General features: G+C 42.0%; 1 protein-coding gene across 3 annotated transcripts in view; it reads left to right on the top strand.

Moving 5' to 3' along the window:
• ELP3 (elongator acetyltransferase complex subunit 3) overlaps nucleotides 1–17,132 on the top strand; it is a 112,472-nt gene that overhangs the window by 80,134 nt on the left and 15,206 nt on the right. For 2 of the 3 annotated variants that reach the window (XM_062489593.1, XM_062489592.1), the window contains exons 10-13: nucleotides 3,379–3,572; nucleotides 9,882–9,972; nucleotides 13,782–13,847; nucleotides 16,215–16,442. In XM_062489593.1, the coding sequence (XP_062345577.1) occupies nucleotides 3,379–3,572; nucleotides 9,882–9,972; nucleotides 13,782–13,847; nucleotides 16,215–16,442 (579 nt within the window). Of the gene's footprint in view, nucleotides 1–3,378; nucleotides 3,573–9,881; nucleotides 9,973–13,781; nucleotides 13,848–16,214; nucleotides 16,984–17,132 lie in introns of those variants that run through there. The other variant, XM_062489591.1, reaches the window with a different exon arrangement.

Below are 17,132 nucleotides of genomic sequence, written 5' to 3'. Positions count from 1 at the left end.
AGCTGACCCTTTTTTGTTTTGTTTTGTTTTTTTTTTTTAACTCAAATTTAAATTTTTACTTTATTAAAGTAAAAATTCAAATTATTTATTTATTACTTTTTTTTTAAATTTCACTTCATTAAATCGCTGCAACGATCTCTCGTACCTTGCCATTGGCTGCACCCCCAAATTTAAATTTTCCTTCAGCGTCCATCTTAATTATCCAAAACCCGTTAAATGCCTGGACGGGAGAGAAAACTTCAAGGAGGATTGGTTTAGCAGCTTTGAAGTTGGGGTCGTGCTTCCATTTGGAATATTCTGCATCCTCCAAGGACTCAGAAATTTGGGATCTGCCTTCTCTGGGTCATCTTTAACCTCTCCGTGCGGATTAGCCCTCACTCAGCCCGGAGCTGACGGAAAACCTCCGGAGCTGCTATATGGATGGTGGCCTCCGGAACAAATATTTTTTGGGATTCAATTTGTCTTGGCAGGAAATGATTCGGGAGAGTTTTTATCAGCCCCAGACACCTTTTAAGGTGTCTAATTTAAAAAAAAAAAACAAACAAACAAACAAAAAAAAACCCACACAAGAAAAGGCAACAATTCCTCCTAAAGCTTGGCACGTGTTGGCATTTTCTAATTCCTTTGTTTCGGGAGGAAACTTAATCAAAAGCTGCTTGTGAGCGGGGCGGAAAGAGGTTAAGCCTTTAAATATTGGGATTTACAGGGATTGTTGGGAAAAAGGGGCTGGGGAAGAGCGGCGGCGCCGCTCCTTTATCTCGTTCGGGATTAATTACTCTGGGAATCAGCTCGGGAGTGTTTTTTGAGGAAGAGCTTGAGGAATTAACAGCGGAGATCTGTGGGTTTTTTATATTATTGTTGTATTTATTATTATATTTATTATTAAAGGCCAGCGGGGAGCAGAATTCTCAGCTGACGTCAGGGGTGCAAGAGGGACGGAATTCGGGGTGGGATGAGCAACCTCCGCCGGTGTCCTTGGCTTTACTGGCACGGAAAAAAAAAAACCGGGAATGTTGGTGAATCATTCCTTCTCCTGCGTTTGTTCGGGATCACGGGGATGCTTAACCCAGGCCTCGCCTGCCTGGGAGCGTTTTTCTCCTGCCTGGAGTGGTTTATTCATCCCATCCTCACCCGAACCACTCAGCCCCGCAGGCATCTCCTCCTTCCTTCTCCGCGTTTTCCATTAACCGCCCACAAAAGGTGGGATTCTGCCCGTTCTGGGTTTCCTGAGGACAGCCGGGTTCGTTTTTCCTGGCCCTGTGGGTCACAGCCCCTCTTCCCAAAGGAGTGCAGGGAGTTGGGTTTTCCTCTCTCTATTTTTTTTTGCGTCTGGAGCGTGAGGGGCTCGCTCAGAAGAAATTCAGTTGTTCCATAAATCCAACGGGAGCCTTGGAGCTGCCCCGGGATCCCTGGGAATGTCCACGGCCAGGCTGGACGGGGCTTGGAGCAGCCTGGGATCATGGGAAGTGTTGGGGTTGGAATGAGACGAGCTTTGAGATCCCTTCCCGCTCTGATTCCACAACTTTATCCTCGCTCCAGACCTTGTTTTATCTCCCAGTCTGACTCCAGAATCTCTCGGAGCTGCCTGGAAAACCGCTCCCATTTTCCACCTCTGTTTCCCTGGAGCTGCACGGGAGCGTGGATGCTCCAGGCTGGATCCAGCCCTGGTTTAGGCAGGGAATCAGCCAGGAAAAAACCTGGGTTATGGTGATCCCCAATCTTTCTCCCATCCTGGTACTGGATCTGCTGTGCCTGATCCATCCTGGGGGTTTTATCCTGGAGAATTTGGCGTTGGGAAGCACAGGGAGTCAGTCCGGCTGCTGGGAGAGCTGGGAATGTTCCGCTGGAGAGAGGAAGGATCCAGGGAGACCTTGGAGCCCCTTCCTGAGGCTAAAGGGGCACCTGGAGAGCTGGAATTTGGGAACAGGGACGGAAGAGCAGGAGCCAGGGAGTGGCTTCCCACTGGGAAATGGGAGCTTGAGGTGGGATCTTGGGAAGGAATTCCCAGAGGATCCCTGGATCCCTGGGAGTGTCCAAGGGAAGGTTGGAGCACCCTGGTATCATGGGATGGGATTGAAGGTCCATGAATCCCACCCAAACCATTCCATGATTCCAGAATTCCCTGATTCTGTGATTCCACGATTCATTGATTTCATGATTCCATGATTCATTGATTTCATGATTCCATTCTTCCATGATTCATTAATTCCATAATCCATTTATTCCACGATTCATTGATTTCGTGATTCCATGATTCTACGATTCCATGATTTCATCAGTTCCACAATTCATTAATTCCGCGATTCCATGATCCATTAATTCCACAATCCATTAATTCCATGATTCAACGATTCATTGTTTCCATGATTCCGCGATTCCATGATTCCGCGATTCCATTATTAATCCCACAATCCATTAATTCCATGATTCCACGATTCATTGATTCCATGGTTCCATGATTCCACGATTCTGTGATTCCACGATTCCACAACAGTGTGTGTGGAGCACTCCAGCAAAGCCCCGGCTCCTCCCCTGGTGGGGCCACAGCAGCCATGACCTCACCTTATCCAGCTGGGAATTCCCGTGGGAATACCCCGCTGGAGAGGGATCAGGCCGTGCATATCAAGTGGGCAATCCAGGAATAAATCCGGGATCCAGCCCAGGATTGGATCTGGTTTAACGAGGCCGTGCCGTCTCTTTAATTTAATCCTAGCTTGGTTCAGGGTGCCTTGCCTGACTCCTGGTTTTATTTATTTTTTAATGTTATTTTCTGTTTTATTTCTTTATTTCCTGAAATTTAATCCGGGAAAAACCCAGCCTGGGTGCTCCGCGTGTTGTCCTCCCGTTCTCTGGGCTCGCTCAGAGTGGAGAATAACACAGAAAAAAACACAATAAATCTGGGGGTTTTTTCCCCCTGGTGTTATTCCCAGACACGCTGATTAATCTCGGAACGCGCTCCGAGATGGAAGCTCGGCACACTCATGCTGATTGTTCCAGTTCCGAGCGGAGCCTGGGACAATAAATGGTGCAATATCCATTGGATCCACACTGAAAAATCCCAGGAAAGCGCGGATTTGACTCCTTCTGGTGTTGGCAGATTTTTTTTTTTCCCCCCTCCTCTTCGCGTCTAGAACAAACTTCTCATTTCCAAAAAGCACCATAAACCCATAAACACTCCCAACTCACCCTGAGCCAGGAATTCTCAGGAATTCTCATATTTACAACCGCAAACACCCCCCTAGAAATGACTTCAGGCTCCCAACCCCAGGAAACGTTTGCTTTGCCCGTTCTTTTTTTTTACCCCCTTTTTTTTTTTTTTTGCCTCTTTTTGATTTGACTCTTTTATTTCCCCCCTTTTTTTTTTTTTTATCTTTTCAGGAGTTTTTTGAGAACCCCGCGTTCCGTCCCGACGGGATGAAGCTCTATCCCACGCTGGTGATCCGCGGCACAGGGCTCTACGAGCTCTGGAAAACCGGGAGATACCGGAGTTACCCCCCCAGCACCCTGGTGGATCTGGTGGCCAGGATCCTGGCCCTGGTGCCACCGTGGACACGAGTCTACCGCGTCCAGAGGTAATTCCCACCTGGAATGTTCTCCTCACCGCCCTGGGAGGGATTCCGGCTTTAATTCTTTAATTACAGCCCGGTCTGACTCAGCCTTCGTTATCTGCCAGCTTTAACCATTAATTAAGCCAAGATCTGAAAGCTGCTTCCTCTCTGTTCAGGTGGGGTGAGGAGCTGGGATGGTGGGAAATGCCCGGAAATTTCCGGAGGCGGCGCTTCCGCCGCCGGCCGGGGGCAGCGTCCAGGGCTGGGATGATCCTGAGGGATAATTAATGGGGTGGATCCCGTGATGGATAATTAATGGGATGGATCCCATGGTGGATAATTAATGGTTCCATGATGGATAATTAGTGGGATGGATCCCATGATGAATTCCATGAGGGGTAATTAATGGGATGGATCCCATGATGGATCCCATTATGGATTCCGTGATGGGTAATTAATGGGATGGATCCCATGATGGATCCCATTATGGATTCCGTGATGGGTAATTAATGGGATGGATCCCATGATGGATTCCATGATGGATTCCGTGATGGGTAATTAATGGGATGGATCCCATGATGGATCCCATTATGGATTCCGTGATGGGTAATTAATGGGATGGATCCCATGATGGATTCCATGATGGATTCCGTGATGGGTAATTAATGGGATGGATTCCATGATGGATCCCATGATGGATTCCGTGATGGGTAATTAATGGGATGGATCCCATGATGGATCCCATGATGGATTCCGTGATGGGTAATTAATGGGATGGATCCCATGATGGATTCCATGACGGATTCCGTGATGGGTAATTAATGGGATGGATCCCATGATGGATCCCATGATGGATTCCGTGATGGGTAATTAATGGGATGGAGCCCATGATGGATTCCATGATGGATTCCGTGATGGGTAATTAATGGGATGGATCCCATGATGGATTCCGTGATGGATTCCGTGATGGGTAATTAATGGGATGGATCCCATGATGGATCCCATTATGGATTCCGTGATGGGTAATTAATGGGATGGATCCCATGATGGATCCCATGATGGATTCCGTGATGGGTAATTAATGGGATGGATCCCATGATGGATTCCGTGATGGATTCCGTGATGGGTAATTAATGGGATGGATCCCATGATGGATCCCATGATGGATTCCGTGATGGGTAATTAATGGGATGGATTCCATGATGGATTCCATGATGGATAATTAATGAGATGGATTTCATGATGGATAATTAATGGGATGGATTCCATGATGGATTCCATGATGATGGATTTCATGATGGATAATTAATGGGATGGATTCCATGATGGATTCCATGATGATGGATTTCATGATGGATAATTAATGGGATTAATTCCATTATGGATGAATAATGGAATGGATCCCATTATGGATTCCATGATGGATAATTAAGTGGATGTATCCCATTATGGATTCCATTATGGATGATTAATGAGATGGATTCCATGATGGATTTCATTATGGATTCCAAGATGGATAATTAATGGGATGAGTCCCATGATGGGTAATTAATGGGCTGGATCCCATGATGGATCCTGTGATGGATAATGGGTGGATCTTATGATGGATAATTAATTGTATGGATCCCATGGTGGGCAATTAATTGTATGGATCCCATGGTGGATAATTAATGGAATTGATCCTGTGATGGATAATTAATTGGGTAGATCCTGTGATGGATAATTAATGAGATTGATCCCATGGTGGATTCCATGATAGATAATTAATGGGATGGATCCTGTGATGGGTAATTAATTGGGTAGATCCTGTGATGGATAATGGGATGGATCCCATGGTAGATAATTAATGGGATGGATCCCATGAGGGATAATTAACGGGATGGATCCCGTGACGGGTAATTAACGGGATGGATCCTGTGATGGATAATTAACTGGTTGGATCCCATGGTGTATAATTAACGGGATGGATCCCATGGTGGATAATTAATGGGATGGATCCCATGGTGTATAATTAACGGGATGGATCCCGTGACGGGTAATTAACGGGATGGATCCTGTGACGGATAATTAACGGGATGGATCCCATGGTGGATAATTAACGGGATGGATCCCGTGACGGGTAATTAACGGGATGGATCCCATGGTGGATAATTAATGGGGTGGATCCTATAGTGGATAATTAACGGGTCGGATCCCATGGTGTATAATTAATGGGGTGGATCCTATAGTGGATAATTAACGGGATGGATCCCATGGTGGATAATTAATGGGATGATTTCCATAATAGATAATGACATCACTAAACGTAAAATTTTCATTTACGTTCTTTCCTTAAATTTCTCTCTCTCATGGCTTCCCCTGCTCCAGGGAAACTGAAGCTGGTCCATCCCTGGAATTGTCCAGGGAAGGGTTTGGAGCACCCTGGGATGGTGGGATGGGATTTAAGGTCCTTCCCACCCAAACCATTCCAGGATTCCATGATCCCAAACTCCGAGACCCACTCCTTGTGATCCTTGTTCCGTGGGACGGGATTTTGAGGAAAATCCGGGAACACTCTTTGTTTGTGTCCATCCCAACCCCAAAATAATCCATTTATTCACTGGGAGAGGCACCACTGGTAAAACACCATTAAAAAAAAAATCCTCCTGCTCTAGGAAATCCGGTGAAAACGGCGTGGAAAAGTTGGAATCACCATCCCTGGAGTTGTTTAAAATCCTGTGGATGTGGCCCTTGAGGCCGTGACTTAATTCCCCGTTGCTGACGATCCAAAGGTCATTTCCACCATTAATAATTCCGTGATTCTGTGAAATTATTCTTTAGTTTTTTTAAAAAATGAGCTGCTGCTCACGAGTGCTCGGAGGAGAAGGCGTCTCTCGGGCTGATCCTTATTCCTGCGTTTATCCCGAATATTTGGGATCTCCATCATCCCCACGGCACCGCAGAAAACGACAGGAGCAGCATCACTCACCCTCCAGGGTTTTGTTTTCCCTTGGATTTCGGTGGTTTTTATGGATTTTCCTCTCACTCTGATATTGAGGAGGTGGAAAAAAAAAATGAGGAAATAAATTTTTTCTTTCCCCCTTCGGAATGAGGCAGAGCCGAGAGCCAGATCCAGAATTTCCTTGGGAGTTCCAATCGGCTGCTCCACAAGAAACCCCAGGAACGCAAATTTTGGGGAAATAGGAGATTCAACAATCCTGGCTGGAGCAGCTGGCAAATTTCCTGGTTAACTTTAATAAGCTCGTTATTTAATCCCCTCTATCTTGAATTTCATCAGCATTTTGACGAGTCCCCAAATCTCCGGCGTTGTCCGGTGGCTCCGGGGTCGCTCTGGACGCTCCAAAGTGGACACGGAAAACCCATTCCTTGCTTTTTTTTAATTTTTTTTTTTCCCCTCCCTTCAAAATCTTTTTTTTTTTTTCCCCATCCCTATTTTAATTTCCTCGACTCCCCAGCAGCTCTGGGTTGTAATCCCACCTTTTATTTGTGGGATTTTGGTTGCGATTCCCTGGATTTAGATTAAAAAAAACAGGATTATTTTGTCCGTGTTCCTGGAGGGAAAATCCAAAATCCACCCAGCCTGGCATTTTTGGAGCTGTTCCATAATTGTTATTCCCTGGATTATCCCCGTGGAGCCGAGAGTCCTCCTGTCACCACGTGAAGGGCTCGATTTTTTTTTTTTTTTTTTCCCCAAAATTGCAGCTCTTAGGAGGGAATTCTGTTCCCTCTGCAGGCTCTTTATTTACTCAGAGAAATCCCTGGATAAAGGCTCTGGTTAAGGAATTTTCCTTGGAGTTCTGGGCAGGAATTATCCCCAGATCCTGTGGATTTATAGAAATTTAAAAATAATTTAAAAAAAAATCATTTTATTCTTTTTTTCCCAAGGAGGTGCAGGGCACAGGGAATGGTTTCCCACACAGGGCAGGGAATGGGTGGGGAAAGAATTTTTTTTTTTTTTTTTTTTTTTTATTTTGGGGAAAGAATTCCCAAAGAATTTCGGGAAAGAATTCCTGCCTGGGAATTGTCAATTCCACCCCTGGAATCGTCCCAGGATGGGGCTTGGGATGGTGGAAGGTGTCAGGATTGGGGTGGGATTTAAGGTCCTTTCCAACCTTTTATTTTTGTTCTGCAAAGTAAAATAAAAATCCCTTTTTTTTTTTTTTGGGTTTTTTTTTTTCTTTTTTTTTTTTTTCCTTTTCCCAGTGGATCAGGTTAAGGACCCTTTAATTCCTTTATTTTTTTTTTTTAATTAAAAAAAGTAGCTCCAGCTATTTTAAATAAAGATATTTTAAAGAAATATTAAAAAAAAACCAACAACAACAACAAAAAAAAAATAAACAAAAAAAAAATGCGTTCCGGCTCCTGCGAAACCCAGGAATTGTTGTTCATGGATGGGAATAAAAATCCACCAGGACCTGGATGAATCCAGGAATTAATTCCACAGAGCTAGAGGAGGATGGAAATCCAGCAAAGATTGATTAATTAATCCATTAATTAATTAATTACAGCCCCCCATTCCCTGAGCATCCTGAGCTCAGGGTGGGATTTTGGGATATTCAGCTGAGGAAAAGGAGGAAAAATCACCCTAATTAAAAAAAAATTTAAAAAATAAAATAAAATAAAATAAAATAAAATAAAATAAAAGTTTGGGACCAGCGTGGTTGGTGCAGAACTGAATTTCCTGTCCCCCAAATTGCCATGGAATTCCCAGCAGGATTTTGCTGCTCAGAACTTTTCCCAATTTTGAAGCGAAACATCAAAATCCCACGATGAAAAACTTGCGGTCCTGATGGATTTTTTTTCCCCCCCAAAAAAAAATCCCAATTTCTGCTCTCCAGCAGCAGATGCTGAAGAACATCTGGATGATCCCTTTTTTTTTTTTTTCCCTCTTTTTTTTTTTTTTTTCCCCCCTCCAGATTCCCAAGTGAAGAACTGAGGAAAAGAAAAATTTTTTTTTTTTTTTTTTTTTTTAGGGCTGCTATAAAGATTTCCATTCAGGATTTTTCGCCCAAATGAAATCTGTGATTTCTCCTTTTCATTTTTTTCTTTTTTTTCCCTGCTGCTTTTCCCTTCGTTTTTTTTTTCATTGTCTTTTGTTTCTAATTCAACCAAAGCCTTGAAACCAAAGGAATTCTGCTGAGTTGGGGAATTCCGCGGAGTTTGGGAATTCAGGGAATTTGGGAATTCATCTGAGTTGGGGAATTCAGGGAAAATGGGAATTCAGCAAATTTGGGAATTCAGCTGAGTTTGGGAATTCAGGGAATCTGGGAATTCTGAGTTTGGGAATTCAGATCAATTTGGGAATTCTGCTGAGTTTGGGAATTCAGGGAAATTGGGAATTCTGCTGAGTTTGGGAATTCGGGAATTCAGCAAATTTGGGAATTCGGGGAATCTGGGAATTCTGCTGTGTTTGGGAGTTCAGCTGAATTTGAGAATTCAGCAAATTTGGGAATTCTGCTTCATTTGGGTATTCAGCGAAATTGGGAATTCTGCTGAGTTTGGGAATTCAGTGAATTTGGGAATTCTGAGTTTGGGAATTCAGCTCAATTTGGGAATTCAGCAGATTTGGGAATTCAGGGAATTTGGGAATTCAGTGAAATCGGGAATTCTGCTGAGTTTGGGAATTCAGGAAATTTGGGAATTCATCTGAGTTGGGGAATTCTGATGAGTTTGGGAATTCAGTGAATTTGGGAATTCAGGGAATCTGGGAATTCTGCTGTGTTTGGGAGTTCAGCTGAATTTGGGAATTCAGCGAATTTGGGAATTCTGCTGAGTTTGGGAATTCTGAGTTTGGGAATTCAGCTGAGTTTGGGAATTCTGCTTTGTTTGGGAATTCAGCGAATTTGGGAATTCAGGGAATTTGGGAATTCTGGGAATTTGGGAATTCTGCCGAGTTTGGGAATTCAGTGAATTTGGGAATTCTGAGTTTGGGAATTCAGCTGAGTTTGGGAATTCAGGGAATTTGGGAATTTGGCAAATTTGGGAATTCAGTGAATTTGGGAATTCTGCTGAGTTTGGGAATTCAGGGAATTTGGGAATTTGGCAAATTTGGGAATTCAGGGAATCTGGGAATTCTGCTGTGTTTGGGAGTTCAGCTGAATTTGGGAATTCAGCGAAATTGGGAATTCTGAGTTTGGGAATTCAGCTGAGTTTGGGAATTCTGCTTCGTTTGGGAATTCAGCGAATTTGGGAATTCAGGGAATTTGGGAATTCGGGATTTTGGCCTAATGATTGTTGTTTTTTTTTTGGGTGTGTGTGTGAATTCTCTGGTAATCCAGCTGTTTAAAAAATGGGATTTTCCTCCTTTTTTTTTTACTTTTTTTTTCCTCCCAGGGATATCCCGATGCCTCTGGTGAGCTCCGGGGTGGAACACGGGAACCTGAGGGAGCTCGCCCTGGCCAGGATGAAGGATTTGGGGACACAGGTTAAGTGGAAAAAAAAAAAAATAATAATAATAAAAAAATAATAATAAATCAATAAATAATAAAGTTTAAAAAAATAATAAATTATTTGAACAATAAATTTAAATTAGCATTACGAATAATGAATTAAATAAGGAATCATAATTAATAATGAAATAATAAAACAATGAATAATAATGATGATAGGTAAAAATATAATTAAATTATAGATTTAAAAACAATAAAAAAACCATTTAAATAATGCCGCATGCATATTTATTGTCGATAAAGCAGAAGAAAACACTGAATAATGATTTTTAAAAATAATAAATAGTGAGGGATCCTCGTCGTTTGTGTTGAGGGAGAGCCGATGGCTCCTCCCACGTCGGGAGATGGGGGCACAACAAGAACCAGATTTGGCTTAAAAAAAAAAAAAAAAAAACCCCAAAACTCCCGGATTTGGATTAAAAGGGGTTTTTTTAAAAAAAAAAAAAAAAAAAAACAACAAACTCAGAATTGCTAGATTTGGTTTAAGGCTTAAAAAAAACAAAAAAAAAAAATCACCCAAAAAGAACCAAATTTGGCTTAAAAGGCTTTTTTAAAAAACAACAAAAAAACCCCCCCAGATTTGGCTTTAAAGGCTAAAAAAAAAAAAAAAAAAAAAACCACCCCAGATTTGGCTTTAAAGGCTTAAAAAAAGAAAAAAAAAACAAAACACCCCAGATTTGGCTTCAAAGGCTTAAAAAAAAGAAAAAAAACAGATTTGGCTTAAAAGGCTTAAAAAAAAAGAAGAAAAAAAAAAAACCCAGATTTGGCTTTAAAGGCTTAAAAAAAAAAATAATCCGGATTTGGCTTAAAAGGCTTTAAAAAAGAAAAAAAAAAACAAACCCCCCCCAGATTTGGTTTAAAAGGCTTAAAAAAAAAACCAAAAAAAACCAACCCTAGATTTGGCTTAAAAAGCTTAAAAAAAAACAAAACAAAAAAAACCAGATTTGGCTTCAAAGGCTTAAAAAAACCCCAAAAAAAAAACTACCCCAGATTTGGCTTTAAAGGGTAAAAAAAAAACAAAAAAAACCACCCCAGATTTGGTTTAAAAGGCTTAAAAAAAACCCCCAAAAAAACTACCCCAGATTTGGCTTTAAAGGCAAAAAAAAAAAAAAAAAAAAACAAAAAAAACCCCAGATTTGGCTTAAGAGGCTTAAAAAAAGAAAAAAAAAAAAAAAAAAAAAAAAAACCACCCCAGATTTGGCTTTAAAGGCTTAAAAAAAAGAAAAAAAAAAAACCCCAGATTTGGCTTAAAAGGCTTAAAAAAAAAACAAAAAAAAAAAACAAAACCCCCCCCAGATTTGGTTTAAAAGGCTTAAAAAAAACTAAAAAAAACCAACCCTAGATTTGGCTTAAAAAGCTTAAAAAAAAACAAAACAAAAAACCCCAGATTTGGCTTCAAAGGCTTAAAAAAACCCCAAAAAAAACTACCCCAGATTTGGCTTTAAAGGCTAAAAAAAAAAAAAAACAAAAAAAACCCCAGATTTGGCTTAAGAGGCTCAAAAAAAGAAAAAAAAAAAAAAAACAAAAACCACCCCAGATTTGGTTTAAAAGGCTTAAAAAAAACCAAAAAAAACCAACCCTAGATTTGGCTTAAAAAGCTTAAAAAAAAGAAAAAAAAAAAAAGATTTGGCTTAAAAGGCTTAAAAAAAAACCAAAAAAAACCCCCCAGATTTGGCTTAAAAGGCTTAAAAAAAACCAAAAAAAACCCCCAGATTTGGCTTAAAAGGCTTAAAAAAAAACCCAAAAAAAACCAACCCTAGATTTGGCTTAAAAAGCTTAAAAAAAAGAAAAAAAAAAAAAAGATTTGGCTTAAAAGGCTTAAAAAAAAAACAAAAAAAAAACCCCAGATTTGGCTTAAAAGGCTTAAAAAAAAAGAAAAACAAAAATAAAAACTCCTGAGATTTGGTTTAAAAGGCTTTTTAAAAAAACAAAATAAACAAAAAAAAAAAATCCCCAGATATGGATTAAGGCTTTTAAAAAATCTAAAAAGAACCAGATTTGGCTTTAAAGGCTTTAAAAAAAAAATAAATAAATCAGATTTATCTTAATGCCTAAAATAAATAAAAAAAAAAAAAAAAGAACCAGATTTGCCTTAAAAGGATTTTAAAAATCCTCCCAAAAAAACCCAGATTTGGCTTAAAAAGGTTTTAAAAAAAAAAAAAACCCAAAAGAACCGGATTAATCTGGGGGGGGAAAAAAAAACCAAAATAAAACCCAGGAAAAAAAAAACAACGAACAAATAAACAAAGGAAAAAACATCAAACAAAAAAAAAATCAAACAGAAAAAAATAAAAATTCCAAAAAAAAAATAAATCAATAAAAAATGCCAGATTTGGCTTTGAAGGCTTTTTAAAAACTCCCAAATAATCAGATTTGGCTTAAAAAATAATTTTTAATATTTTAATAATATTAATTAATTAATTAATATTTTACTAATTTGATAATTTAAAAATTATTTGTTAAACTAATTATAAAATATTTTTAAAATATATTTTAAAATATCTATATATTTAAAAAAAATATATTTTAGAATTTTAAAATATCTTTTAAAAAAACAAATTAATGAGTAAAAAACTGTTTTTGTTTGGGGTGAATTCCGGTTTTGTTCTTCCACCCCTCTCCTGGGAAATTGGGTGGTGAAATCCCTTTTTTTTTTTTTTTCCCCCTTTTTTCTTTTCCCTGTTTTTTTTCCCCGTATTTTCAGCAGAATCGGAGCACTGAAATAAGAGGAAGGAAAAAAAAAAAAAATTCCTTTAAAATTTTTTCCTGCTTTTCTCTTTCCCACACATTTGCCTGAGGGAAAAATTGGAGAGAAACTCCCAAATCCCATCCAAAGAATTCCAGGATTCTGGGAGATCCGGGAAACTCGGGATCCATCCCGAGGGATTTTTTATGGAATTCCAGGATGGAAAAGGGAAGGGAGACCCTTCCTGGAGTCCCGAATTCCCAGGGAATTCCCAAAATTCCTTCCTGGAGAGGAGTTGCAGGGAATTCCCTGGGAAAGGGGGAAATGGGATTTGGGAAGGAATTCCCAGAGAATCCCTGGGAATGTCCAAGGAAAGGCTGGAAAAATTTGGGATGGCGGGGTTGGGATGGGATGGAAGATCCACGGATCCCATCCCAAACCATTTTGGGATTTTGGGATCCAGGACACTCGGGATCCATCCCAAGGGATTTTTTATGGAATTTTGGGAATTCGGGGATAGAAAAGGGAAGGGAGACCCTTCCTGGAATTCCCAGGGAATTCCCAAAATTCCTTCCCGCAGAGGAGTCAGGATGGGGACTGATCCAATTCCAGGCTGGGAGGGAATTCCCTGGGAAAGGGGAAAATGGGATTTGGGAAGGAATTCCCAGAAAATCCCTGGAAGCATCCAAGGAAATTTTGGAACTCCCTGGGATGGTGGGAGATGTTCCTGGAACGGGATATTTGGGATTTCTGGAGTAGTTTCCCTTGAAAATCAAGAAGAAAAAGAAATTCCAAACATTTTTTTATTCAAGAATTCCCATCTTCCCAATGTTCCTTCCACCTTTCCAATGCCAAAGGGTTTTTTTTTTATTTTTTTCTGGAAATTTCCTTTCCCTCCAAGCCCTGCGGCTCGGGAATTTTTTCCCTCAGGGATTGATTTTCCCCGGTTTTTTCCCTTCACCATTCCAATGGAATTTTCCCATCGGAATTTCATCCCTGCAAGCTCTTCCCGTGGGGTTTAGAACCCGGGAGTTTTCTGGAATTTTCCAGAATTTCCTGGGATTTTCACCCGCATTCCGCATTTTTTTCCACCCCCAGTGCCGCGACGTGAGGACGAGAGAGGTCGGAATTCAGGAAATCCACCACAAAGTGAGGCCGTACCAGGTAAAAATTCCCTTTTTTATTTTTAAAAATATTCCCTGGAAAAAAAAAAAATTCCTTGTTTTTTTTGGTTTTTTTTTTTTTTTTTTTTTTTTTAATTCCCTGGATCTTTTTTCCTAAAGGAAATTCATGGACGGATGGATGGATGTTCAATAAACCGACCGCCGCTGTGGGTTTGGGGTGTTTGCATTCCCATAAAATATCCTCCATCCCTGTTAAAACCCGGATTTGGGAAATCCCATAAACCCCCGTGTCCTTTGGGAATAAAAATGGGAAATTTCGAGCTTTTTTTTTTTTTAATTTGGATAGATTTCCACATTTTTTAGTTCCTCCTCCTTTTCCTTTGCTGACGTTCAGGAAGGACAAAAAAAAAATTTTTTTTTTTTTTTTTTTTTCTCCCAACAAATTTAATTCCGGCAGGAATCGCTTGGGTGATGGGAAAAAAAAAAAAAAAAAAAAAAAAACCTGGATCAGGGAGACAATTTCCAAATTCCTCTCCCCATCCCAATTCCCAAAACCCAACCACAAATTGAAATTCCTAAAATTCTTCTTTATTCCTGCTTTGGAATTCCACTGATTTCCTCAAGCTTCCAGGAGTTTGGAGAATATTCCCAGAGTTCAGCAGCTGGAAGTTTTGTTGGTTTTTTTTTTTTTTATTTTCCAATCAGAGATTCCAGGGAGTTTTATTCTCCTTTTCTCCTCCGTGACGAGCGAAATACGCAAATCCGCTAAAAAAAAAAAAATCCCCAAAAAATATCGTCCCGTTCTTCCCAGATTCCTGCAGGAACCGAGGCTGCCCAGATTCCCGGGAATTCTCTTCCCGACTTTCTGTTGGAGGCAACTCCGATCTGATTTAAATTGTAAATTTGGGGAGGGGAAAAAAGCTCATCCCGAGTTTCTCCGAGCGGAAAATTCCCTTTGTTCGGCTCAGCGGGAGCAGAAATCCCGGGAAAACGGGAGCGTTTTCCATGGATTCTCGTCGGGGCTTTGTAAACGAACAACGGGCTCAGTTTAATTAATCACCGCCGCTAATTAACGCCTCTGCCTTTCCGCCTGGGGTGGGTGGGGGTCTCGTGACCGAATTCCCAATTTTTTGGAAGCGGATTTGAGGCGTTTTTGGTGGCGCCCGGAGCCGGATTTTCCGGAGGGAGGTTTTAGGAAGGCTGGAAAAATGAAATTATTGATGGCAGGAGTGACAGATCCGAGAGGGGCCTGGTCCTGATTCCTGAAAAAGTGAGGGGTTCCGTCGGGATAACGAGGAGCTGGGAGCTCAGGTTGAAAGTTCCAAGGGAGTGCCACAGATTTAATGGAATTTCGCAGGGAAAAGGGGAACCTCAGGAAAAAGGGGAACTCCAGAGAGGGTTTAGGGACAGGGAATTGTCCCTGAAGGGTCCAGGTGCGACCTGGGTGGGGTTTGGAACAGTCTGGGATAGTGGGAAGTGTTGGGGTTGGAATGGGATGGGATTGAAGGTCCAGAGATCCCATCCCGAACCATTCCGGGATTCTGGGAACCAGCACACTCAGGATCCATCCTGAGGGATTTTTTTTATGGAATTCGGGGATGGAAAAGGGAAGGGAGACCCTTCCTGGAATTCCCAGGGAATTCCCAAAAATTCCTTCCAGGAGAGGAGTCGGGATGGGGATGGATCCAATGCCGGGATGGGAATGGAGGGAATTCCCTGGGAAAGGGGAAAATGGGATTTGGGAAGGAATTCCCGGCTGGGCTGGAATTCCCAGAGAATCCCTGGGAGCTTCCAAGGAAAAGCTGGAGCAACCTGGAATGGCAGAAGGTGTCCCTGGGATGGGATTGAGGATCCAGGGATCCCATCCCAAACCATCCCATGGTTCTGTGCCAGAGAGATCCCAGCACTGGGATTGGGATTCCCATCTGGAATTAAACTGGTTTTAGGGAAACTCTTCCTCTTTGCTCTGAGCCATATTTATGGATCCATGGAATCAGCTTCGGTCTCAGATTTTCCATTTCTCCCTCCTCATCCGTCCCTCTCCCGGATCGGGTGGAGTTGATCCGTCGGGATTACGCGGCCAATTCCAAATTCCCGTCTGGAATTGAAGTGGCTTTGGGAAAGCTCTTCCTGCTTGCTCTGACGAATGTTAACAAATCCACGGAATCGTCTTCGGTCTCAGAGATTCCCTTTTCCCTCCTTTCCCTCCTCATCCGTCCCTCTCCCGGATCAGGTGGAGTTGATCCGTCAGGATTACGCGGCCAATTCTAAATTTCCCGTCTGGAATTAAACTGGTTTTAGGGAAACTCTTCCTCTTTGCCCTGAGCCATATTTATGGATCCATGGAATCATCTTCGGTCTCAGATTTTCCATTTCTCCCTCCTCATCCGTCCCTCTCCCGGATCAGGTGGAGTTGATCCGTCGGGATTACGTGGCCAACGGGGGCTGGGAGACGTTCCTGTCCTACGAGGATCCCGAGCAGGACATCCTGGTGGGGCTCCTGCGCCTACGGAAGTGCTCTCCCGAATCTTTCCGGCCGGAGCTCAAGGGCGGCGTCTCCATCGTCCGGGAATTGCACGTCTACGGCAGCGTGGTGCCCGTCAGCACCCGTGATCCCTCCAAATTCCAGCACCAGGTATTCCACACATTCCCCAGTTTCCCTCTGGGTTTTGCCTCCCCGTTCCATCTCTTCCCACCCTGCTTAAAAAAAAAAAATTGGAATTTTGTTTCGTTTGGCCCAGCTGCTCTGAGTTGGGATTTGAGCTCTTTTTTTTTTTTTTTTTTTTTTTTTTTGCTGGAATTCTGTCGCTTCCGAGTGTTTTTTAGTTTGTTTGGTTTTTTGTTTGTTTTTTTTTTTTTCCTTTGGGATGACGTTCCAGCCTCTGCAGGGGCCCTGAGGTTTAAGAAAATTCCTTGAGAATTTAAAAAGTTCCTTGCTGGATGCTCCCGGAACTGCTTCATTCCCAACCCTCCGGAGCTGATTTGCCTTTGGATTTCCTTTGTGAATGAATTCCTGCTCGCGGGAGCAATTCCGGTCCTGGAACCTGCAGCAATTCCCACCCCCCCCGGGAAGGGGAGGTTGGATTTGGTGCTGCCCTGGTTTTTTTCCAAGGGGACTTTTGTGGGATGGGTTGTTCCTGCTGGATCAGAATTCCCAGGAATCCGTGGCTGCCTCAGGATCCCAGGAGAGGTTGGAGCAGCCTGGGATCGTGGGATGTGTCGGGGTTGGAATGGGATGGGATTTAAGGTCCCAGTCTGGAATTACGGCACCCAAATTTCTTCCCCTGGACATTCCCAGGGATCCAGGGATTCTCTGGGAATTGCA

Source organism: Cinclus cinclus, chromosome 3 (assembly GCF_963662255.1).
Source record: "Cinclus cinclus chromosome 3, bCinCin1.1, whole genome shotgun sequence".
Taxonomy (NCBI): Eukaryota; Metazoa; Chordata; class Aves; order Passeriformes; family Cinclidae; genus Cinclus; species Cinclus cinclus.
This window is presented reverse-complemented; position numbering and strand designations above follow the sequence as displayed.